This window comes from Saccopteryx bilineata, chromosome X (genome assembly GCF_036850765.1).
Source record: "Saccopteryx bilineata isolate mSacBil1 chromosome X, mSacBil1_pri_phased_curated, whole genome shotgun sequence".
Taxonomy (NCBI): Eukaryota; Metazoa; Chordata; class Mammalia; order Chiroptera; family Emballonuridae; genus Saccopteryx; species Saccopteryx bilineata.
In genome coordinates, this window is record NC_089502.1 from 141,028,343 (window position 1) to 141,052,897 (window position 24,555).

At 47.2% G+C, this 24,555-nt stretch overlaps 1 protein-coding gene across 4 annotated transcripts in view; it reads right to left on the reverse strand.

Annotated features, from left to right (window-relative positions):
- Positions 1–17,111: 17,111 nt before the first annotated feature.
- CLCN4 (chloride voltage-gated channel 4) overlaps positions 17,112–24,555 on the reverse strand; it is a 56,898-nt gene continuing 49,454 nt past the window's right edge. For all 4 annotated transcript variants that reach the window (XM_066248725.1, XM_066248722.1, XM_066248724.1 and 1 more), the window contains exon 12: positions 17,112–20,194. In XM_066248725.1, the coding sequence (XP_066104822.1) occupies positions 20,104–20,194 (91 nt within the window). In that variant the 3' untranslated portion in view covers positions 17,112–20,103. The remainder of the gene's footprint in view (positions 20,195–24,555) is intronic.

Consider the following 24,555-nt stretch of genomic DNA (forward strand, 5'->3'; position numbering starts at 1 on the left):
CTCAGTTTTATATCCCAACTATGTGTGAAAGCATACAGTTCTTAGGTTTTTCTGATTTCCTTATTTCACTTAGTATAATGTTCTCAAGGTCCATCCATGTAGTCACGAATGTCAATATGTCATCATTTCTCACGGCTCAGTAGTATTCCATTGTAGATATGTACCACATCCTCTTTATCTAATCCTCTACTGAGTTTGTTTCCATGTCTTGGCCACCATGAATAATGCTGCATTGAATGTGGGGGTAAATATATCTTTGTGAATAAACATTTTTGAGTTTTTTAGGTAGATAACAAGTGGAGGGATTGCTGGGCCATATGGGAGCTCTATTCTTACTTTTTTGAGGAACCACCATACCGTCTTCCATAATGGCTGTACCAGTCTACATTCCTGCCAGCAGTGAATGAGTGTTCCTTTGGTCATTGGCACTGTGTCAGTTTTTCCTTCACCTTGAAAAGAAGGGATTCCTAAACTGACAATAGTTCAAGTTGCTGCAAGCCTCTTGTTTCAACCCCAAATCTAATCTAGACATGCCCAGAAAGGGACGGGGATTACAGATTGAAGTATGACATTCCCGAGATAAAGCTTCCTCTTCCAAATTTGCGATTGTCTGTCTTAATGACCGTATTAGAGAAAAGGGGCAGAAAGCCTGCACTTCGGTGCATCGGGCAGAAACACCAAGTCTTGTCAATTCCTCCACATATGAAATATCAGTGGGGTATGCCAGCCAAGTTTGTCTGCTGGCATACCTCCATCAGGGAGGGGCATCCTGGAAAGATAAAGAAAATCTCACCAACAGAGGACTAAAAATCCCAAGGTGGTTCCTATGTATTATATGACACTATCGTGGAAAAAATAAACTACTATATTTTTGTTTGTTTGCCTGCCTCATAGTATTTTGCATACCTCGAGATTTTGAAATGTCCATCCAAACACTCTGAAACACCAACAAGGTAACCAGGACTATTAAAGAGAAGAAGTTGTCCCTGGTCTTAGTAACATCAGAATTACATCAACATCAACTCAGAGAGGCAGGTCTTAGAAAGTGACTGTAAGCTATTCTACTGTGTTATATTCTTTCTAAAGAAAGGCTATTTTTGAAGTGGAGTGATACTGTCTACCTGTGGCCTAGAAAAATGTAGGTAACAGAAGCAAAATATGGTGGGCCTATCCAGGAGAAAATCAGGCCCTGAATCTGACAGGCATGAACACTCCTGTCCTCGGAGATAAATACTGAGAGAGCTGGGTGGCGTATCAGAGTCACCATGACCCAGATGGAGGACCTTGGGCCCACCCACCAGCCTTGATTCTAGTTCCTTCTTATATACCCAGTCTTCTCATTTCTAAGCCAACTCCCCAGATGCCTGGGCACCAGGACAGACATCTGTCCTTCAGGTTGGCTGGCAACAACACTCCAGCCCTGCACAAAGTTAGAGAGTTAGAGCTTGTGTGGTGTTCTGTATTGTCCCTCAGGCTCTTTAGGTGATTGCCTAGCTTGAGTCAATTTACAAGAGCCCAATAGCTCTGACGACATAGATAAAATAGGCTTTCTGTTCTTGCAAACCCAGAAAATGGCTACACCTGCATTGCCTAAATCAGTCGCACGCATCTCATCTCTCATCTCTTCAACCTCACCAGGGAGGGCTTCATTCCTAGATGCACCCACACTGTCTCTTGGCCAGAGGGACTCAGCATAACTTACATTATTCAGTCATTTGCCTTTGTTGTAGTTTATGATTAACAGGAATAAACACAAAAGGAGCTCAATTCTTTAAACTACAAAGCAGCGATGATCAAATCCTGTGCTTGTTAAACTTACTAGCTACAAACATGATTGTAATAGTGTTTGTCTTAGCTTTGCCCTATAAAGCCATGGGAAAGGTTTTATGACACCGCCAGAGAGGCATGCTAGATTTCTGGGATGAAGATGCCACAGAAAACCATTATTATTTGTGTTCACATCAAGTCTCAGCTATTAGAAGTCGGATTAGTGAACCAGAGCTTCCATTTTGTTCCCATGAATGCAGGGCATGAGAAGTCACTATAGGAATGCATTCCAAATCTTGAACACTCAGAAAAATAAGTATTTTGTTCATTTTTGTTTGCCTGCCAGCAAAAATAACAGCGATTTTAGCTCAGTTTCTTCATACCATAAGACTTGGAATTTATGCTTTTTACTTGGCTGGCTTCTGGTAGCCAGCCATTCATGGGTCCATGTCTTTATGTACTACCTGCCCATAAAATTCACTCCCGGTTTGGAAACTCAAGGCCAGTGATGTGCAAACCAGGTTAGACAGAGTAGCCTCCGAAATGATAGCCCTCAAGTCCAGCTGATAACAGGTTTCCTTACTCTTCCTTGGACCTTGGAGTCCCAGTTTAGCAAGGCTAAAGCCAAACCCCCCAAAAATGCTCCATACTTCCCCCTAATGTGCCTGTTGGCAGAAAGGTAACACGTACAGAAGGTAGCCTTTGGAATTCATGTGGTCCTGCATCGGAGTCTGCCCAGGGCCAATGTCCCACGGAGAGAAGTGACTTGGATGCAGCTGGGCTTGTCCTGAACAGTGTAGGTTAGCATGCTGGCTTCCTGCTCCCTGTAATTACCTCCCTGCTCCATGCAGCCCGCCATCTCCTCAGAATCCAGCCCAGGCCCTGAGGTTGGTAGGATATCACAAGCCGAAGGCATAGACTGCAAATCCAGCTCTGCCTTTTAGTTCAGCTCCGGTGGTACATGGGCCACCTTTGGAAGCGGTTTTGAGGAGAAGCCCAGCAAAGTGGCGATTGGGAGAAGCCCTTTGTTTACCACTTAAAGCTTGAGATTCCCCACCACCCCTTAATCCTTCAAGGCCTCTTATCCCTGAATGAACACCAGTTACTCCTTCATCTGCCCATGTGCCAGTTGAGTTCTCCAGAAAGCAGGCACCAAGATGAGTTAGGCATGCAGAGGTATATTGGAGCGTGACCCTGAGGGAGTCGGATTGGGCAGCGGAAGCTGCCGGACTGTGATGTTGACTGACACTCTCCGCACCCAGTCCAGGAGGGAGCTCCAGAGCAGAGCCTGCCCTCAGAGGAGTCCTGCATCAGGAACGCTGGGGCCTCCTAGCACCGCTGTGCTCGGTCCTTGGCCAGACACTGCCCGTGAGCAGAATGACCTGGATGCTAAATCAAAGGCGGAAGGCCCAACACACTCCCCACAACTCAGCAGCAAGCTTTTTTTTTTTCCTGAAGCTTGAAAGAAGCTCTGAATGGCACACCTCCATGTCTGCCATACAAGTACCCTCTCCATGGGGCAAGAGCCCCAACTCCATGTAATTCTAGCAGGGCAAGGAGTCAAGACCCTTCGTCTTCCTGGTCACAGGGCTGAGCATATGCCTCAAGGGGGATCCGTCAGAACCCAGTATGCGCATTATGCATAAGGTGGCCAGGGTCTCTTTTTCCCTGCAGGGATGAACTCTAAGGACCATGGAAGCCTATTGCTCCTTAGAGGTATCTTGTCACATTGGGATAAGACAGCCTGAGGATCAGGTAGCTGCAAACACAATCAAGAGAGGGAACAAGGGAGAGGGAGCTAGGGGTATGCTGACAGCGGGAAGCCGCCTCTATGAGCCACTTGAAAGCCTCACGGGCTCTCTTCTCACTCCTCCACTGCACTCGAGATCGGCAGGCTCTGCCCAGCCTGCCACAGCCACCTTGAGGGATTGCGCCACCCTAGGATCTCTGAACCTGCACTGAGCTCCCTTTCTACCCTGAGGCTCCTCCCTCCTGGAATACCTATGGAATCTGCCCAAAACTCACATGCGCACTCCATAAACGTGGGAGGAGCCAACACCCATGTGGCCATACTTGATGAATGGGGACTGAGCCAATGAATCAATACTTCCCCTTTTTGTCTCCGGGAAGGACAGCACCAAGATGCACCCCATAAGGTTCTCCTGAAGATCCCACAGCATCAAGCTCCAGTTTCCCACAGTGCTAGGCAACTCATTCATGCATCTTTCACTTAGTTCTCCCACATGCCCTTTTCAAGGCTGAGCCAAACAAACCACTAGCACACAAGCCTTTGTCTCAGGTTCTTTTACCGAGGAACCCAGTCTACAACAGACAACACTATCTGAACACCTGGATCCAGCTGCTCCTGAAGCTACTCCCTTGGACTCCCTAGTTTCTTAAGCCAATAAAGTTACAAAGTTCTCTATTTTACTTTGTTGAGCACGTGTGTGTGTGTTTTTAACTAGTTAGAGTTGAGTCCTTGTGACTTGCAACCAAAACAGAACTCACCCCCACAACCTCGTTTTCCCCTTTTAAGTCACTCAACACCCTATCACACCAGCACCACGTCACCTTCCCGACCCTCCCCACCTTCTCGCTCGGCTCCTTCCCATCCATTTTCTCCCGCATACAACCAGATGCCAAAGCTTGCAATCTATTGGAGTTTTGAATCAAAAATGTCTCTTTTACACAGCACATGGAATGGGAAGGGCCTCAGGGACCTCCTGCTGTATCTAAACAGGAAATTAGAGAAACCCATCTGGAGTTCCTGAGACAGGTCAAGGCCAGGGTGGGAAAGAGACAGTCAAAACCTACAGCCTAGGGGAGTTCTCATAGACAAGAAGGCCAAGGCTGGAGCCCCACGAGCCCCATATTTATGGGCTAGAGGAGGACACTGGTCATTGCAGTGTGTCACACAGGCCCAGAGGAAACCTCAGCAGCAAAATTTCAGGTGCTTCAGAAGGTAAAGAAGAATCCAGGAGGTCGCAGAACCCTCGGTGAGTGCCCCTTTCCTCACGTCCAAACTCCATGTGTCTGGGCATCAGCAAGGGTCTGGACGGCGAGGACTTTGGGGACAGCGGGGACAGTGGTGAGCCCTCTTAGCATCTTCAGCCATGTCTCTGAGCACCGAGCCTCCTGCCGACACAGTTCCCAGTCAAATCGCTAAGGACTACTGACTAAGCAGCAATGTGGTTTGGGAGGTCTGAACCCCAACTTCTGCCCTCTTTTCTAGACTAAAGTCGCCCATTTTTCCATTAAAAAAACCTCTAGAGTTTCTGTTGGTTGGTAATCACTTCCACAGCGGAGTGACAGGCCTGAAATTTACTTCATTCTGAATTTGTGCAAAATGAAGGACTCGGGAAAGGTCCCCAGGATGTGCAGTTGTGCTCCAGCTGCACCAGGAGGGATTTCAAGGGGGGCAGAGAGAGAACTGATGGTCCACAAACCTCAAACCTGCTCCGACTTGGCTTAGAGAGGACTGGGAAGCGTGCGCGTCAGAAGCAGGATACAGCACGAGGTCAGCTGAATAAAATGGGAGGTGACAGCTGATTTCTGAGAAGTCATTTTAATGAAGTTTCTAAGCAAGGAAAGAACAGTTGCTGACAGACAGCAGTCGCTACTGTGATAGCAGACGGTTTTCTGGAGCTTTGACTAGGAAGGCATTTTGTCTTAACCAACGCATCCATATTGCAAATGCCAGACGGTCGGCACGTGCAGCACGCAGTTCATGACATTTGAAAGTTCGGATGTTGGGCTTCTTTGCTCTTTTATGCAAAGCAGGTTTTCCAAACCTACTGCTTCTAATATCTGCCTTCGACAGTTGTATAGTAAAAGACAAGATAAATCGATTAGTTGCCATTACTAAACATTAGTTTGCCAAAAATAATCTCTATATCACAGAATAAATAGAGTCTGAGGCCTACGGCTTGCATTTTTGCAGGATGTGTTGTCCAATAGGATGGTGGAGGTGTGGAAGGAGGGAGAAGCTCAAGTCTGACATGCAAAAGGCAAAAGCCTTCCGCTCACCTCCCTGACTCTGGGTGTCCCCCTGGCCTGCACACCATTTGCAAAGAGAAGCTTTGCAGCACCCATTTTGCTAAGTCTTGTACTATCTGTAAAGTCTGCAGGCCATCACAACTTTGTAAATGAGGTCTACAGTATGTCAAGCCGAAAGGACTAATTGAGTATCTGCCATAAGGTCAAACCAGAGGATGGCAAACTATGGCCCACAGGCCAAATCTGACCCAGCACCCACGTCTGTGTGGCCTCAGAGCAGGCTGGCACTGCGATCCAAGAGACCAGCCAGGGCATTGCCCACCACCTGTACTTGCCCTGTGCTCCCCGAAGCGGCTGCTGCTCAGGACTTCACACTGCCGGCCACATACCGGGCCCTCTGCAGCTGTCAGCTGCCGGGCAGTGAGCAGACCAGGACCCTCCAGCTAGCTCCCGTGCTGAGATGGCGTGGCTCCTCAGGAGGACACAGGAGTGTCCTGGGACCCGGGGTCACTGAGGCAGAGTGCGAAACTGATCGAGGCAACATGCCCCCCAACCCATTGCCACATCCCTGTTTCACTCCACACCAGGCCCCGCCTCTGGGGCTGGTCACTTTTCCTCTGGAGGGCTCAGCAGGTGGCACTGGGCACAAAGTTGCTCGCCACCCAGGACCAGCCACCTCGGCAAACGGGGCAAGGTGTGGCAGTGCTTCTCTCTTTCTTGTTACATCAGAACACATACAATATCCTCAATTTTGCCTCTTGGTTTTCAAAGTCAGAAATATTTACTTCCTGGCCCTTTACAGAAAAATGCTGAGACTCCTGGTATAAATTTTTATGAAGTATTTTCTCCAAAAGATTAATGATGAAGCTGAGGAGGGGCTGGAGTAGGGGGAGGCTGAGAGCCTATGCATTCAAAAAATAGAAACAAGCTACATATTATATGGATACTAGAGTCAACACTTCTGAGACCTGCATTCTTTACCTTCTGCGGCATTTGCACACCAGCCTTAGTTATATTGGGTATTTGAATGCCACCTACTGGGCACAAATGGCCTCCACTCATTGGAAACAATCTTTCTTACTCTAGAATGGGACAGTGACAGCTGGCATCTGCTTGCACTGCCTTGCTGGGTCGTCTGCACATGACAGCAGGCTGAAGAACTTGGAACACACTCTCTGTGTGTTCCAGTCACATTTCTCAGTCGTCGCCAAGCAGGGCTTCTCCGCCTCTCTGCAGTGGGGGCTGTCCCGTGCCATGTAGGATGGTTCTCAGCATCCCTGGCTTCTGCTCAGGTCGTGGGTTCAACTGTGTCCCCTTCAAAAAGGATGCCCAAGTCCAAACCCCCAAGACCTGTGAACATGCCCTTATTGGGAAGCGGTGCCTTTGCAGATGGAACTAAATAGAGGGTCTGGAGATGAGCCCAGCCTGCATTTAGGGAAAGCCTTAACCCCAACGACAGATGACCTTCTAAGAGAAGGGGAAGGGCTATGTGAGACACAGAGACACAGAGGGCGAGGCCACATGAAGCTGGAGGCCAAGGTCAGAGAGACATAGCCCAAAGCCTCGGAATGCGGAGGCTGTGGCCAGAGGTGGGAGAGGCTCCCACGGGGACCAAGTCTGCCGACATATTTTGGACTTCTGACCCCAAAAATGTGAGAGAATTTCTGTCATTTAAGCCCCCCACCCCATTTGTGGCAGTTTGTTTCAGCAGCAGCAGGAAACTAACACAGCCCGCTCGGTGCCAGGAGCTCCCTTCCCCAGTTGTGACGAGCAAAAAATGTCTCCAGATACTGCCAAATGTCCCCTGAGGACAAAATCACCCCTGGCTGAGTACCACCACATTAGCAATCCACCCTCTAAAGTCTGAAGGGAGAAAACTTCCCAACTCGCAGGAAGGCAAATGCTAGCAGCCTTCACACCAACTGAGCCCAGGTTAGGACCTCCGACTTGTGGGCAGACAAGAAAGGCAGCCGCATTAAGGGGGTTGAAATGCAGAAATGCCCAGGACCCTTCTTTTTGTTCGCTAGACATTCTCTCTGAATCACCACTGGACACGAGCAGGAGCGCTTTTGAACCCATTTTCATCAGTCAGCGTGAAGAGAACTGTGACCTTCATGTCCTTGTGAAGAGGAGGTGAAGCCAGTGCCCTGGGATCCAGCGCCCATCACCCTTGGGGCCTCCCCATCACCCTCAGGGCTTCCCAGTCACCCTCGGGGTCTCCCTGTCACCCCCTGGGGCCTCCTCGTCACCCCCGGGGCCACCCTCCTTCCCAAAGGCAGGTTTCCAGGAAACGCACAAAGTGGCCGCTCTGTATCCAGACTTGTGGACTCTTCCACTAGCAGTTAAACAGCGATGCTGACCAGCAGTTTCTGGGGAAAATAGTAGGCCATTTCCAAAAAGAGGGTGGCAGTACCATGGCTGGCGAAAAGTGGGCTCGAGAATCAGGCTGCCTGGTCTCGAAGTAGAGCTCTGCCAGGAGCCTCAAACCTCCCCAGCCCCCCCCCCCCCCCCCGCTCCAGTCCTCAGCGGTACGACAGGGGAGCCATAGTTCACTCAGCTCAGAGAGACGGACGTCAAAAGTGCTCAGCCTGGAGTCTGACTGGCAGAGTACAGTGTTCAGGAAATATTTGCTATTATTATCCAGAGGAAGCCCATTCTTCAATTAGCACACCAATTTGGTGAGAACATAAAAGTTATTGGTGCTTTGAAGTGAGGACTAGAGGCACAGAGCTGCGAAACCACTTTGCCTCATCCTCTCTGAGTCCCCAAGAAAGGAGACAAGTTGCAAACAGAGTCCTGAGATTTGCCCACCAACCCAGAGTCTCCCTGGCAGAGTTTTGGGCTGCTGAAATTCAGCCATTTTGGAAGTCATTTCTCTAAAGATGACCATGCTCTTTCTATCTATAGCTATATTTTTATTCCCCTACAGACTTGACTATTAGAGGCACCTTTTGGATACTTTTCTACTAAGTAAACAGCATCGCTTTCTTATATTTAAAAGAGAGACTCTATTAACTAAATCCAGAAATACGGGAACTTGATCTCATTTCTATGCTCTCTCAACACTGTACACCAAAAAAATTTTCCAGTCAGTGGGGCATTTTTTTCCCTTTGATGTAACAAATTCAGCAAAATCACGGGCATGGGCTTCCTGGGCCGCTAGTCCCTGCGGCCTTGAGAGCTGGCCATACTTCCCTGCAGGGTCAGCGAGGTCAGAGATGCCCCCGGGCCTGGAGAGTCCTGGGTTGCCCTTTCACACCATCTTCTGAAGTTCAAGATCTCAGCTGACCAGCCCTTCTCAGCCCATGAAACTCCAAGCTGATCACCATTCTCCTTTGACACGGACTGTTTTATGTGACATTTTACACAGTGGCGCATCGGTCTCTTATGGGAAAGCACTCTATGTCTCCAGAAAACTCTGCCAGGATTTTCTTGATTTGTTCTAAAAAAAAAAATCACAACTAAAGAACAGGTTTTCAGCACTTATCCTTTCTGCAAAAAGATGTAATGATTACCATCCATGTACAAAACACTGGAGCTGACACTGAAGGACAACAGAGACACAGCTCCTTGACCTCGAGAGACTCATAGATTTGACCGATCCATCCCAGTTTGCCCTTCAGAACTCCTACTTTGGGAATTAATACCCCACATTAGCTCCAAGCTAAGGAAGTGAACTAGAACCACAAGTTATCACATTTGCTTCCAGAGACTGCTTTGAAACGAAAAATGAAGCGATGATGTAAAAAGCAAGTCCTGCCCTTGTGAGCTCTTAGAGTCACACCTGAATGTCAAAATGCAGGCCTGAGACCATCATGAGCTCGTATGGTCCCACCTGTCTTAGAGACAGCGTGTGCTTGGCAGTTAGAGTCTCGAGGCCCTGTAATTGCACAAATATGCCCAGCTCAGATGGCGTTTATATCCCCCACAACAGCCCTTTCTTGGAGCCTGCAATCACTGTTTATCCTTTCCCATGTCAGTCTGCGGGAGGCCCCCTCTCTGCTTTCCTTCTCCCCTTGGCAGCTGCTGCTGTGTATGTTTGGTTGAAACAAACATTCTTTCCCGGGGCATGCACGTCTGTCCCCTCACCCTGGGCGACCAGCGCGCGGCCCTGAATTATGTATGTATGTCTTGGTGCGGTTTTCCTGTTGGGATTGGCGATGCTTTGGAGGGAAGACTCCACGAGGCACTGAGGACAAGGCTGGGTTCTTTCAGCCCCGTGCCACACCGAGGTGTCCCCTCCCCTCGAAGAGCCTTGACTGATGATGCCTCTCTGTGTTCCATCTCGGGGACAATTTGGAGTTCACATTACAATATAACTTCTGCGCCTTTGAAGTTTCCGCTGCAGGGGCAGCAGCGCTGTAGCGATTAGGGGCCCAGGCTCTCTGGGAAAAGGACGGCTGCACAATAGAATACGAAATGCAATTAAAAGGAGCACCTGGGCTGAAATCGAAGCAAAGAATGCAACTTTGGCTCCAAGCAGAAGAGGGCTCATTTAATCACACAAGAATGTTCATCTCTACAAAGTGCTTGATTCAAGGAAACCCAAAACCTGAAAAAAGCAATAAACAAAGAAAAAAAAAACCAAAAAACCCCTTTTGACTGGCTGGCACAGCAAAGGAACACACGAGTTCTTGTCACACCTCCCGGGCTGCCAGGGACTGGGTGCTGGCCCGAGGCTCCTCTCCAGCCCGCCGAGGTCTTTCCTTCTGTTTGCTGCCCTGGTGTCTCCACACACCACCGGACGGCTGTGGAGTCTTACTTTCTCCATCCCTCCTCACTCATCCTGCCCCTCTACGCCCAAGACTAATTCCCAGAGGCAAGGCCCCTCCCCAGACTAGTGCAGGGTGGGGCAGAACACGGCTGTCCCTAACAAACCGCCAGTTGACCCTGCGCTGTTGGTCCAGGGGCCACACTTCAATAACCAGCGGGTTAAGCTGCCAACCAGTTCAATCAGAGACTAATCTAAGCTAAGGTGAGTTGTCATGTTGTAGGAGAAAGTTCCTGGTCTTAGAGGCACCAAAAAGAGCCAAGCTTGAGTTCTAGTCAAAAGACCGTCTGTCCATATCAACTGGGGTGAGTCCCGGAGCCAGGAGTTCGCAAACCTGACCACACTTTAGAACCGGCTGGCGGCCTCTAGACACGTGATGCCAGACCCCACCCACGGCTATGTGTCAATGTCCCGGAGACCCCAGGGCACCATGAGCTGTGCAAGCTCCCCAGCTGAGTCCACTGTGCTCTCTCTGTGCCTCAGCTGCTTCTCCTGAACGAGGGTTATCACAATTTCTACTTCACAGGACCACTGAGAGGGATGAATATAAGTACGAAAACCACTTCGTAAATGACGAAGTGCCAAATGTTAGGTGTCCCTTTTCCTCGCAGAAAACATATTTAAATTTTAACCTGAGTCAGGACAGGTTTCTGGCATTGGTTAAGCTGTTGGAGAAACTTGGAAGATAGAAAAGCATGTGAACACGTTCATCCTGTTCCGCCAACATGCCCAACCTCCCTTGCTTCTGGCTTAAAAGCTCTCCGTTTTCCATCCACTCTAAGAAAGTTAAAGTAGCCCTGATAGCTATTTGGTGGTTTGGTGACCCTAATGCACTCTAAGCCAGGAGTCGGCACACTTTTCCTGTAAAGGACCAGACAGTACATATGTCAGGATTTGCAGGCTCCGCTTCCTCCGTGCATCTACTGACCTCCGCTGTTGTCGCTCGGAGCAACCAGACAATTCAGCAACAAATGGGCGTGGCCGTCCGCCAACAGAACTTTATTCACAAAAACAGGTGGCAGACTGGCTTTGGCCCATGTGCTGTAGTTTGCCGTCTATGGCTCCAAACTTTCAATAAAGACACAAAACTCTTCAAAGTCGACTCAAGAAGTCAGCTGGAAATCTTTCCTAGGAGATGTAAGAAGCAAAGATCGCTGAGGAAGGGGGTGGGGCAGATGACAGCCTGCTGAATGAGAGGGCATTCACTTCAAAGTCCCCAGTCGGTGTGGGACGTCTGCCCAGGTGAGATGACTGCAGTCTTCCAGGCGCACTGTTAGGTTCTCGGAAAGAGGCAAATGTCACCTCTTCCCTAAATTGTTGCTTTCTGCTTAAAGGTAGGGGACACTCTTCCCCACACAGACACAATAAGCCTGTCCCCAGGCCTTAGACTCCCCACCTTGCCTTTGCCTAAAACCAAGGATTTTCAGCCAGCTTTCTGAAAACCTCAGCAGAACTCCTGACCCCTCACACACCTGGCCCCACAAGATGGCTTCCTGAGGCCTGGCCCGTGGGACCGCAGTCCCACGAGATGGAACTTACCGGTTCAGTTAGCCCCAGAGTCCACTCTTCCTCGCGCACCTAGAGCAGCCTGCAGAAACACTGCCTCCCGGAGGCACTCCGGGAAGCGCAACCCCGCCACACACACACCTGCTGCTTCTGCCCGCTCTTAAACAACTAGCTGAGACTCCTGCCCTGTGGGGCAGCTGGGCAGTGGGCGACATTCTGGAGAAAGGTCCTTGGTGATCATGTGAACCACCCATGACCATCCCTGGAAAGGGTTTAGTCTTTCTTGGGAAAGACTGGCGTTAGGGAAACGAAGAAACCTACTCATCAAAAGGAAGCTAGCTCCAATTTCCGCTTGGGTCAGTACGGGCTGGAAACAGGTGGAAGCCCTAAGTGGGTGTGCGTGTGAAACGAGCATGGAGCCCTGCAGAAGGCAGGAATGCGCTCCCACTAGCAAGCGTCCTCTGGATGCAACCTGCCAGGCATTCTGCAGGACGAGAATTGATATGTGTGCTTTCAATTTCTCTGAGAGAATCTGCTTGGATTGAGGACGGCTGTTTAATCTTTGACATATGTGTTCCACAACAAACGCTGGAATCACATAGAAATCACTCCCTTGGTTCTGTGAGCCAAACCCTGGTTTGGTGGTTTGGAAATCCCTACAAGGTGCTCTTTGCTATTGCTTATTCGGAAAGAAAAAAAAACATTTCTTTAATGAAATGCATTGTTAAGAAACTGCCAAAAATAGATGCTCCCTATCTGCCTTCACATATGGTAGCTTCTTTCTAGCTAATTAACTACCAATGAACTGGGGAAGAGCTGTAACTACAGGCATGCCAGGCTCCCTCTGCTTGGCCGGACTGCGTTGTCTCGGAAGGCATAGACATTTCTAGTCCCGTCTCAACTCATGGAAGCCCAGGAAGAAGGCTGCCCAACCCAGACATTTACTTCCAGTTCGCTCTAGCTAAGCCCCAGAATTAAACCTGATAGGTGGTAGCCCTGCGACAAGCCCTGTTTGCTTGCTCGCTCTCCCCTCTGGTTTTCCCTACATTGTGTTAAAGGGAAGTACACGAGGCCCACAAACAGCTGGCCCTTCATGAGTTTGACTAATGAGGCTTATTTCTACGTTAACACCATGCGGGTGAGAGTTTTCTGTCTGAAATGGCTGTGGGTATTGGGTTTTCCATTATCTGAAAATAAGCAAGTTACACACAGTCTTGCATTTTGTGAATTCTCGCTCCACATTTTAAGTGAATCGAGCTTAATATTTACACATATTTAGGCTTTTCTGATTGTCAAGCCAATACAAAGCTACAGAGAAATGGCATTTCCTACCAGGTGGCTTCTTTTCTAATAATCTCCCACTAATTTGGAGTTGGAGGGTAGTGGTTTGGTTTTATTTAACTTTTTAATTTTTTTAATTTATTTACTCACTTTAGAGGAGAGAGAGAGAGAGAAGGGGGGAGGAGCAGGAAGCATCAACTCCCGCCTGACCTGTGGTGGCACAGTGGATAAAGCGTCAACCTGGAAATGCTGAGGTCGCCGGTTCGAAACCCTGGGCTTGCCTGGTCAAGGCACATATGGGAGTTGATGCTTCCAGCTCCTCCCCCTTCTCTCTCTCTCTCTCTCTCCTCTCTGTCTCTCCCTCTCCTCTCTAAAATGAATAAATAAAAAAAAAATTAAAAAAAATTTAAAAAAAAAAAAAAAAAAAAAAGGAAGCATCAACTCCCATATGTGCCTTGACCAGGCAAGCCCAGGGTTTTGAACCAGCAACCCCAGCGTTCCAGGTCGATGCTTTATCCACTGCGCCACCACAGGTCAGGCCTGGAGGGTAGTGTTTTTTTACTTCCTCTAAGAGATCTGAGATTTTGTTTTCTTTCATTTTGGTTTTGGAAAAATGACCTCAGAAAGAATTGGAAAGAAAGGCAATTGGTTAGCCCAATCTGTGTTTCCTTTTAGGGGTTTTATAATAAAGCTGAAGTGTAATATCTCCTTTAAGAACATAAAATTAATTAATTTCCAATTAAAGCTACTGGGAGGACTTCATAACATGAGAAGATAAGATCTACCATTTGTGTGGTCTGTTCCGAGCCAGATGCTTTACAATGACTAAATCACGTAATTCGCACAGCGACACCGCTGGTCAAGAGCAGCAGCTCACTCTCCAGCAGTGGTGGTCAACCTGGTCCCTACCGCCCACTAGGGGGCGTTCCAGCTTTCATGGTGGGCGGTAGCAGAGCAACCAAAGTATAAATAAAAAGATAGATTTAACTATAGTAAGTTGTTTTATAAAGATTGATTCTGCCAAACTTAGCAAAAATCTGACATAAAGTACTTGGTAAGTAATTATTATTATATGCTTTAACTTGCTGTCACTCTGCTTTATAAATTTTATGAAGTAAAGTGACTTCCCTACTTTATAAATCCCCATGACTGTGGAACCGGTGGGCGGTTAGAAAATGTTACTACTAACAGAGATACAAAAGTGGGCGGTAGGTATAAAAAGGTTGACAACCCCTGTTCTACAGGAATGGGGAAACCCAGGCTCAAGGGGTTCAATCCCTTTGACACTGTCACCCAGCCAAGAGGCAATGGAGCTAGAATTCAGGTGTAGTCGCCTAAGTCAGTGTAACTCCCTAAAAACTCAATACTGAAAATGTTACAATGCTGGTCTGTTTGCTCTTAAGATACCATTACACCACAAGAGTTTCCAGGCATGGCTTTATTACCACTGATATGCCAATGGCTTGATTTTGTCTCCAAAACTAATAATTCCCCTGAACTCTGGACTTGAGTGTCCAACTGATATCTCCAACGTAGCTCTTTCAAAATGGAGCTGCTCACCTAGTTTAGCCCATCTCATTAAATGGCAACTTAGTTATCCATTCTACACCCACTCCACCAGCATATCTGTTGGCTCTATCTTGGAAATAGATCTGGAACTCAAGAACCCCAGAGCCAGCCTTCATCATAACTCACCTACTGGCAAAGCCTCCTAGCGTCTTGTTATATGACAGCCAGAATGGTTTGTTATGTGCAATTCAAATCATGTCATTCCTCTGAATCCCTTTACCTGACCCTACAGGACCCTAAAGCATCTACTTGTGTCTACCCTTCCCCACAAGGGAAAAACAAAACCAACTTCAAATAACCCACTCTCCCCCCCAAGGACCACACATCCTGCAGCCACTTGCCCTTGGCAGGCCGCCAGCAGACTATGCCTGTTTCTACCTCAGGACATTTGCACTGGCTGTCCTCTCTGCTGAGAATGACCTTCCCCAAGCTTTCCCTGGGGCTGGCTCCCTCCCCTCATCAGAGGGGACTCCTCTCTCTGTCTCTTCTAGGTCAAAAGTATTTGTGCTATTTTTTTTTTTTGTATTTTTCTGAAGTTGGAAACGGGAGGCCGAGACAGACTCCTGCATGCGCCCGACCAGGATCCACCCGGCATACCCACCAGGGGGCAATGCTCTGCCCATCTGGGGCACTGTTCTGTTGCAACCAGAGCCATTCTAATGCCTAAGGCAGAGGCCATGGAGCCATCCTCAGCGCCCGTGCTAACTTTGCTCCAATGGAGCCTTGGCTGCAGGAGGGGAAGAGAGACAGAGAGGAAGGAAAGGGAGAGGGGTGGAGAAGCAGATGGGCGCTTCTCCTGTGTGCCCTGGCTGGGAATCAAACCCAGGACTCCTGCATGCCAGGCCAACGCTCTACCACTGAGCCAACCGGCCAGGGCTTTTGTGCTATTTTTTTTCAAGTTTTCTGTGAAGTTGAAATTTTTAAATTAAAAAAAACTGGTGAGAAAGGACATAATTCAAATCCTATTGTTCCCAAAGCAATAAATAAAAATTTTCTGTTGGAAAGATGAAAGAACAAATGTGAGGCTACTACCCAAGCTGTGCTCCCAGGGTCTGTGCACTGACAGACGCACTGATGCCCAGGGACAGTGGTCTTACCCACCCTTGGCAATTTAGAGCCCCAGTCTGAATTTTTATTTGGCCATCACTCACCAGGCTAAGAAAAAGGGATTTTAAAGCTGATCAAATTAATGTCACAATCTTAAGTGACAACCTGAAGACCAGGTCTTTAACTGGGCCAGACCCTTCCCCAGTCACAGAATCAGGTTTCTCGACGTTGCTTTCGGTAGAAATGCTGTGCAGTATCTACTCCATTCACTAAATGCTTCTGGAAGACTCTGTGCTTGTTATATTTTTAAAAACAGAGTTCAAATATTTAATTTTTAGTAAGATACCAGCATTTACACAGGCTGTTACAATAAAAGAAAATGCTTTGTGGTTGTTCCAACACCAAATGCGAATAGATCTTGTAAAAGTCACACGTAGGTCCATTCCCAGCATGCCGAGGACAGCGAAAAATCGTTCTGACCACACCGGGGAAAATGGAGCCCACTCCACGCTCCCGAGCTAGGTGCCCAGGCTCCCGTCCTGTAAAACACTGCAAAGACCAGAAGTCGAGTCCGAGAAAGCACTACCCAGAGGGGTGCAAACGAAGGGAAAGTCGTACTATGCCAATGATGTAATCAGTTCTTCGACTCGGTTTCTCCTCTCTTGCAGCTCAGCACCTGATAATGAACCCTAAGCAGCATTTGCACATGTTGATCATTTCAAGTAACCAGCTCTCACCTAAGTGAAACAAACCGCTCCAAGTTTTTCAGTTTCTGTGACTTATTAGGGCCAAAATGAATCTAGTTACCTGCCTTCTCCTTTGTAAGGTCTTTGGGAAGGACGAACGGAGACATTTGAGATTGCCTGGTTTTAAGTAAGAGCAAACACTGTGTGCTGATTTGCTTCTACTATGTCCCCTCTCTCTAGAAGCCACGCACACACCTGCATTCCCAGGGATGCACTCAAAAACAAGAACTGTGCGTGTCACTTTGGGGACACTTTATTTGGTGTCTGACTTCTAGTAAGAGAGAGAGAGCAACACATAGGTTGATGTGCCTGGTTAGAGAGCTCCTTTTCCATTGCGTATTTGTTTATTTACATAACCGATTCAGAAAGAATCCTGCGAGTTCTACAAATGTCTAGAGCCTTTGGTTCTGAAAAAAGGAAACAAAAACTTTGCTCTGAAAAATGTTTATTTCATCTCCACAATCCAGTCTTCCTCATCTCACTCATCAGGTCACCAGGTACAGTGACAAAGTTCTTCATTCAGGTACAATCAATCCCTTCCGAATCTGGACCCGCGTGCTCTTTAGCAAGGAGCAACAAAGCTCAGCGGCACATTATGCATGGAGTTTGGCCATTGGGTGGGTGGGCCACATGGCTGAGTTAGGGCTCCAGGGGAGGAAAGCAATTGGCTCTGGTAGTTTCCATTGCAGCCTCCCCCATCCTTGACCTTAACCTGCCTGTCTGCCCCTGCCCTTAGTTGAGGAGAACCTGAACCTCACAACAAATTGGAGGTTCGACTTATGAAGGAAAACAAGGTTAGGTTATTTAAGACAAGTAACACTCCCAACTGTTCCCGGTGAATTCAGGCATCCCTACGCTAACTGTTGGGAAGAAAGACAGAACTCCCCTTGGTGACCTTGTCCGGGAATAAACTGTCCCGCCACCCCTCCATGGACTCAGCTGGAGGAGGAGGAGTTCTGTGGGTCACTGGCCTTTGGCTGGCTGCTTAGTTTTGCGTTCCCTTCTGCAGTTCCTTGTTTCAGCTGAAAGGGCATCCTGGATGATCTAAATCCAGACTCTGACTAATACTCTTTGGGGAGGCCACGTGGGAACAAGACGGGAACGACATGAAGCAATCCTAAGACTTTTTTGGATTTAAAGTCCAGGAAAACCCAGCTTCACTTGCATTTGTTCCATGGAAACCCAATAACAACATTAATAACAGGATCTGTTACTCAATCCTTACATGCTGTGAACGAGACAACAAATTTCATTCTATTCTAAGACTGAACACTGAATTCTCTACTACTGACCAGTATTTCTACACTGACATGGCTATCTGATATTATTTTGGAGGGGGTCAATTACAAAAACAAATTTTTCAGTTTGTCAGCATGATCTGACTTAAACTTTTTAAATACATCAACTAGAAGCTTTTATAGAAACCCACTTTTAGCTTGGCTTTTATCCAAGGTGAACATTTTTATTAGGGCTAAGAAATGATAAATTCTGATTGGGAGTTTTCTGTCACGTCTGAGAGAGGAGCGGGGACTCTCAGGTTAGAAGACAGTGTGCTCAAAGGGGTTCAGCAACCAATGGTAAAGAGGACAGGAAAGACAATGACAGGAACACAATGATGGCATCCAGTACAACAGACAGCACTCCCTTCCCAAGGACCAATCCTCCCTTCCTAAGAGAATCGAAATCTCCTTCAGAGAAGAATACAGCTCAGTAAACACTGCGCTCCCAGGCCCACATGCGGTTGGGCTCAGGATAGCATTCTAGCCGCTGGGGAAAGTGGGCAGCTCTGCGAGAGCTTTGCTTTCCTGATATTATAATTACCCCTGTCACTTGCCTCACCCTGCTTACGAAGCAGACATGGTACCTGGCGGTTCAGCAACCATCTTGTGACTATGAGGCAATAAGCCAAAGGACAAAGGATGGTGGGAAGAAACCCCGAAGAGTGTGGGCCCTTGATGATATTACGGAGATAGTCCTGAGTGCCCAGCTCCAGGTTTCCTACTCAGCTCATCAGTGTTCATTGGTTTTTCTGTGATTTTCAGACAAATGCACATCTGATACATAATATCCAGTAATGAGACAGAAGAATGAGGACGACTCAGTGAAAAGAGAAGAACAAAGAGAACAGAGAGAGAGCAAACTGGATGACACTTCTTCACACAGATCATACAGTGGGCCTAAAAAACACAGCTGAACTCCTTCCCCCAGAAAAGACAGTTCTGACTCAAAGAACAAATGCACTGTTAAGTTCAATACAGTGATGCCCAATACTCAATTTGGCTGTCTAGGATTTAGTTCTGTCCTGTGCTTTGACTGCTGCTATAAAAGTGCATGCTTCTACATTAAAGCTGGGTGTTTCGCATCCTACAGAGAAGAGAATGGGACAGATCTAGAATCTATTTAGTATTTTTCTTGCAATCCATTTGGAAGAGTTCCCACTGAGAACTCATACGCCTCACCCTCTCTGCAGCCATATTTAATAGGATCTGAGAGGAAAAATAAGTAGTAACACTGGGTAGCCTGTTCTGACTCTTGTACAGGCTATTTAGAAATTCAAGCACAATTATTGTAGGCTGGCAGCATATAGGATATGGCTCATAGAAAGTGTGGCTGATCGATATTTAAGAATACACAAGCAACAGCAATAAGTGAAGCAAATGCAGCAGGGATGCAAATCAGTGACCAGGTCTGTATACGCTCAGGATAAGGATGAATCTTCTGTGTGGAAGGGGATACAGTGCAGCACTGAATGTTCCCATAGTTCGCCAGGCAGTCCCAACATGCTGGTCTTGCATAGGGAAATGGTTTCTTTATACTCATCATAACAGGTGATCCTGTTGTTGGTTTTGAAACTGATGAATGAGCAAAATAACAGACTGAGAAAAGGAGCAAGAAATGGGATAGTCATGCGTGAACCCATACTTGCAACTTTTACTATGTTCAAATTTCATTTTCTTTTTCTTTCCAACAAAGTAAGTGCAAATATCTTTAGTCTTATTCAGTAACATAGCAGCAAAACTTCAGGAACCAATACGTAAAACTCTGACACACCAATATCCTCCTGCCTTTTGGACTCAAAGCTTCACAAACATCCACCTTGAACAGAAGAGCAAATATTTCTTGACCCAGCATTTGTGTTCCAGGTCCCTGTACAAATCACAGCATTTACACCCAGCCGCATGCCCCCATAGTAGTTAGTAAACTCATTAGCAAACAGAATTTGAAACTCATAAGGGGTTAAAGCTATAAAATGCCTACTCGTTCATGTATTTATTTTTTAACAAAAGATTTCATCCTTCTTCCCTTCCTTTCAAAGAAAACTTTTGGATTGTTCAGATCCAATAATAACATATCATTTGTTTACTTCTTCTAAAATGACACAGTTGTTGTATTTTTCTCAAAGTAATTGCCATCTTGTTCCTAATTAAACATGATGGATTCAGGGTCCTGGTTTGCCATCTGGGCCATATGTCTCAGAACATCCTTTTTGGTGATGATGCCAAGGAGTCTCCTGGAGAAGAAACAAAATAGAAAAAAGAGGTCAACCTTGAATACTGACTCATGCCCGTCGCTGAACACCAGTGCCTTTTTCACCTGGGCACACACAGAGACAACAGTGCCCAGCTTCCACTGCAGCTGGGTGCGGCCAACTGAGTGCGGCCTCTCCCAGGTTGCCTTCACATTTCCTCACACTCTCTCTTCTTATCTGCCAATCAAAGGCAGAAGAGCCAATGAAGGACTGTGAGGTCACAGAGGACTGACTTCGGAGCCACCAAATTCAAAGACCTGGGTCCCTGATGACTGTGCGTTGCAGAGCTCACATGCGCTGCAACCCAAACTGGATGTGACATGGGAGAAAGTAAACCTGGCACATCAGGCCACTGGGGTTGCGAACTTGTTTCTTATAGCAGGAAACCTATGATGACTAATACATATTCCTAAACGTCAAGGCTATAATCAATAAAATGAAAGTGTTTATCAAAGCCATTGTCAAAACTTGCTCACACCACAGAAATTCCAATAAGGTTTTTTAAGTATAACAATTGATTTTTTTATTTTAAATCTATCTTACTAGAAGGGTAAAGTTTGATGTTCATCTCTGACCGTATATGTAAATTAGCTCCTCTTACAAAACTGCATTGCTTTCAATTTAAAAAAAACAGTAATATCACCTACCAAGGTCCCTTATATAAGGCCACCTAGATAGTACATTGCACAACTTCAGGAAGCACTGTGCACAAACACTACAATGTAAATAGTGCCCTCTGGATTATGCAGTATACATTTGGACAACCATTCACGACAGCCCTTGTCTCACTCTTTTTTTTTTAATTGATTGAATTTAGAGAGTCAGAGAGAGGAAGAGAACGAGACAGAGAGAAAAGGGGGGGAAGCATTCATTGTCGTTCCACTTAGTTGTATACTCATTGGTTGCTTCCCATCTATGCCCTGACCAGAGATCAAACCCACAACCTTGGTGTTTTCGGATGATGCGCTAGCCAACTGAGCAAACCAGTCAGGGCCCTGATTTTATTAAATATCAAAATAACCACCTGTTGGAACAAATCATGTCCTCTTGGTACAGTGAAGGGCTTGAAACAAGGAGATATACACACCTTCTTTGGAGAAAAGAAGTTCATTGCTAAATTACTTGGCAAAATGCCGCTTACCGTATCTCCAGCAGTCCTATCAGATTAGGTCCCCACTGCCTACCCAGGCAGTGGCGCAGTGGATAGAGCATCAGACTGGGACACAGAGGACCCAGGTTCGAGACCCCGAGGTCACCAACTTGAGCACAGGCTCACATGGTTTGAGCAAGGCTCACCAGTTTGAGTCCAAGGTTGCTGGCTTGAGTAAGGGGTCACTCTGTCTGCTATAGCCCTCCCCCCAGTCAAGGCACATGTGGGAAAGCAATCAATGAACAGCTAAGGTGCTACAACAAAGAATTGATGCTTCTCATCTCTCTCTCTCTCTTTTTGTCTGTCTGTCCCTATCTGCCCCTCTCTCTGTCTCTGTCACAAAAAAAAAAGATTAGGTCCCCACTCTTATGACCTCTTTTAACCTTATTACCTCTTTAAAGGCCCCATCTTTAAATACAGTCACATTGGAGGTTAGGACATCAACATAAGAATTGGGAGTGTGGAAGGATGACATTTCAGTACATAACAGCCTTCAATTCTCTTGAAAACAAAACAGGGTTAGAAGGCAAGCAGAATGCCTACAATGCACACTGCATTGGCAGTGTAATCACACAGAAGTGGGAGCAGGTGCAAGCAGATGGGTCCACAAAGGTGGGCCACCTAAGGGTGTATCCACACATGGTGGGAATGGCTTCCACTGCTGGCAATTGCCACCTAGTGGATAATCGCTCAACTTAAAGCACCCTCTTGTTCTATTTGAAATTTCTTTTCTTTCTTTCTTTTTTTTTTTTTTTTTTTTTAGGTAAGAGGAAAGAAGATAGTGAGGCAGACTCCCACATGTGCCCCAACCGGAATCTACCTGGCAACCCCATGTGAGGGTCGATGCTCAAGTACAGAGCTATTTTTAGTACCTTAGGCTGACAGGCTCAGACCAACTGAGCTATTCTCAGTGCCTGGGGCCATGCTTGAACCAATTGAGCCACTGGCTGCAAGAGGAGAAGAGAGAAAGAAAGGGGAGAGGGAGGGGGAGAGAACAGATGGCCACTTCTCCTGTGTGCCCTGGCCGGAAATCAAAGTTGGGATGTCCATATGCTGGCCCGACACTCTATCCATTGAGCCACCAGCCAGGGTGAAATTTATTTTCTACTTTGAAAATCTGGCTCAGAGCATTCTCCTTTAGAACAGCTGGGTAACACCACTAAAATTAGACTATGTCCGTTTTCCTTAGTAGACGACAAGCTCCTTGGCTTTATTTTTTAAACACTTGTGAGCTTTCTCCAGTTCTCAAATAGATGTTCAGAAACATTATTAAACTAATGTTGCTTGGAAAAATATATGACTTGTTAGTGTTTGCAGAGTGCTGAGAACTCTACTGTAACATAAACAACATGCACACACACATACATACTCCCGTATCTATAAAGCCTGGTTTTTATTTCCTTATCTTCACCTTGGAGACAGCATCAAAGATCAGGCATTTGCCTAAAGCAGCCCTGACAACCTCCCCTTCAAGCTCTGAAACTACAGTGTCTGAAAGTCAGCCTGGTTACAACAGTTCTGGGGAAACACACATTCAGGAGCTGCCTCGGGTGCCAGTGTCAATTGTGCCCTGGCCTGTGACAATAATTATCACAGAAGAACACTGCATATCCACCCGGAAGCAGGCAACATCAAACCCAGCAGGGGTCATTAGTGCCGTGAAATGTCCCATTTGATTTAAATCAAGAGTTTGCACTTCCAGCCCCTTTGGGTAGCAGTTCAAGTGAATCCGGTGAGTGATAAACAGCCGATCTATGACCATGAAATTCAGATTAAAGCAGGACTTGAGGAGAGCTGATGCCATGTCCCTGGCCCGCCTGTCCTTCACAGATCCCAAGTACAGAAGATCCCACCCGAATTCACTCTTTGCCACTGGAGGCTTTTTCGACTCCGGCATTCTGGGGACGAAGACTTCTTTGGTCCCTCATCTGATTTCACAATGATCTTGGACCCCAGGCCCTGAGAAATCCTGCAAATGATGCAGGTCAACAGGACAAACTGGGCTCTTGGGCGCAAGCAAGGAAGGCACATGGCAACAGAGTAATCAAAACTGCACACCAGCTTAAGACGTGCCTGTCCTGGCCGCAAGCCCGGGGACATGAAACGCCCCTACACAAGGACCCCTTGCCAGCACTAACGTATCAGCATCTGTGTTTGTTTAAAATATGGAGAGAAAGAGAGAGAGAGAGAGAGAGATTTTGTTTTCTCACAGAATATTCGAAGCCAATTTCAGCACCCAAATCTTCACAGAAAATCCTCATGGGGCTCCATGGGGTGTAAGCGGGTGTTAGGAGCAGAATTTCCTGCCAGAACTAGAAATTCCAATGATAACTGACATTGGATTATTATTTTAAAGGGAAAGAGAAATTGCTATCCACTTGAGATGACACGGGTGATCACAGTAGTATTTATGCCAAATGCTGGAAATTCAAGTACATAAATGGGCTTCAGTGTTCTGCAAAGTGGGATCCCCCAACCACAGCAGCCCCTGGGGGCCTGTTAGAAACATACATTCTCCACCGTCAGAGCTGCGCTGGGGCCCAGCACTTTAGGGTTCACCCGGAGGTTTAATCCTCAGGGATTCTGATGCATACTCAAATTGGAGGACCCCTGAGTTCCTTTAAAAGTCACGGCAAAAATCATCTCCAGTTTCAAGCAGTTGTTTATTTGTTACATATTGATGCCCCTCCCATGTGCAACACACCCTCCTAGCTGCTGTCAGAGCTAAGGAGGACATCTGTCCTGTTGGCTAGGAGTTCTCTGGGTCGATCTACAAGTCCAACCCCTGCAGAGCCCTGCGCTGCTCCTATCACGACAGTGGGAAGAAAGCTGAATGAGCACGGACTGCTCACTGGGCTGTCCTCCGGCATCCAGTCCAGGGTCGCTCCATTGCAACACTAGCGACATTGAGGGCTGATGATGCTTTGCTGCCAGTGGGGCTGGCCTGCGCACTGCAGGGTGCTGAGTGCCACCTTGCCCTCTACCCACTAGGTGCCGGCAGCACCCTTCCCCCAGCTGTGACACCCAGCTCTCTGGAGGGCAAAATCACTCGGGTTGAGAAGTGCTGGATTGAACTGGAGTGTACCAGCTCTGGAAAAATGGAAACTACATTAGAGACGGAAGCCTCTGGGATCTATAAAGTCCTAGGGAACGCCCAGTCCCCACACCTCTACTCCCGGCCCATAAACGAATA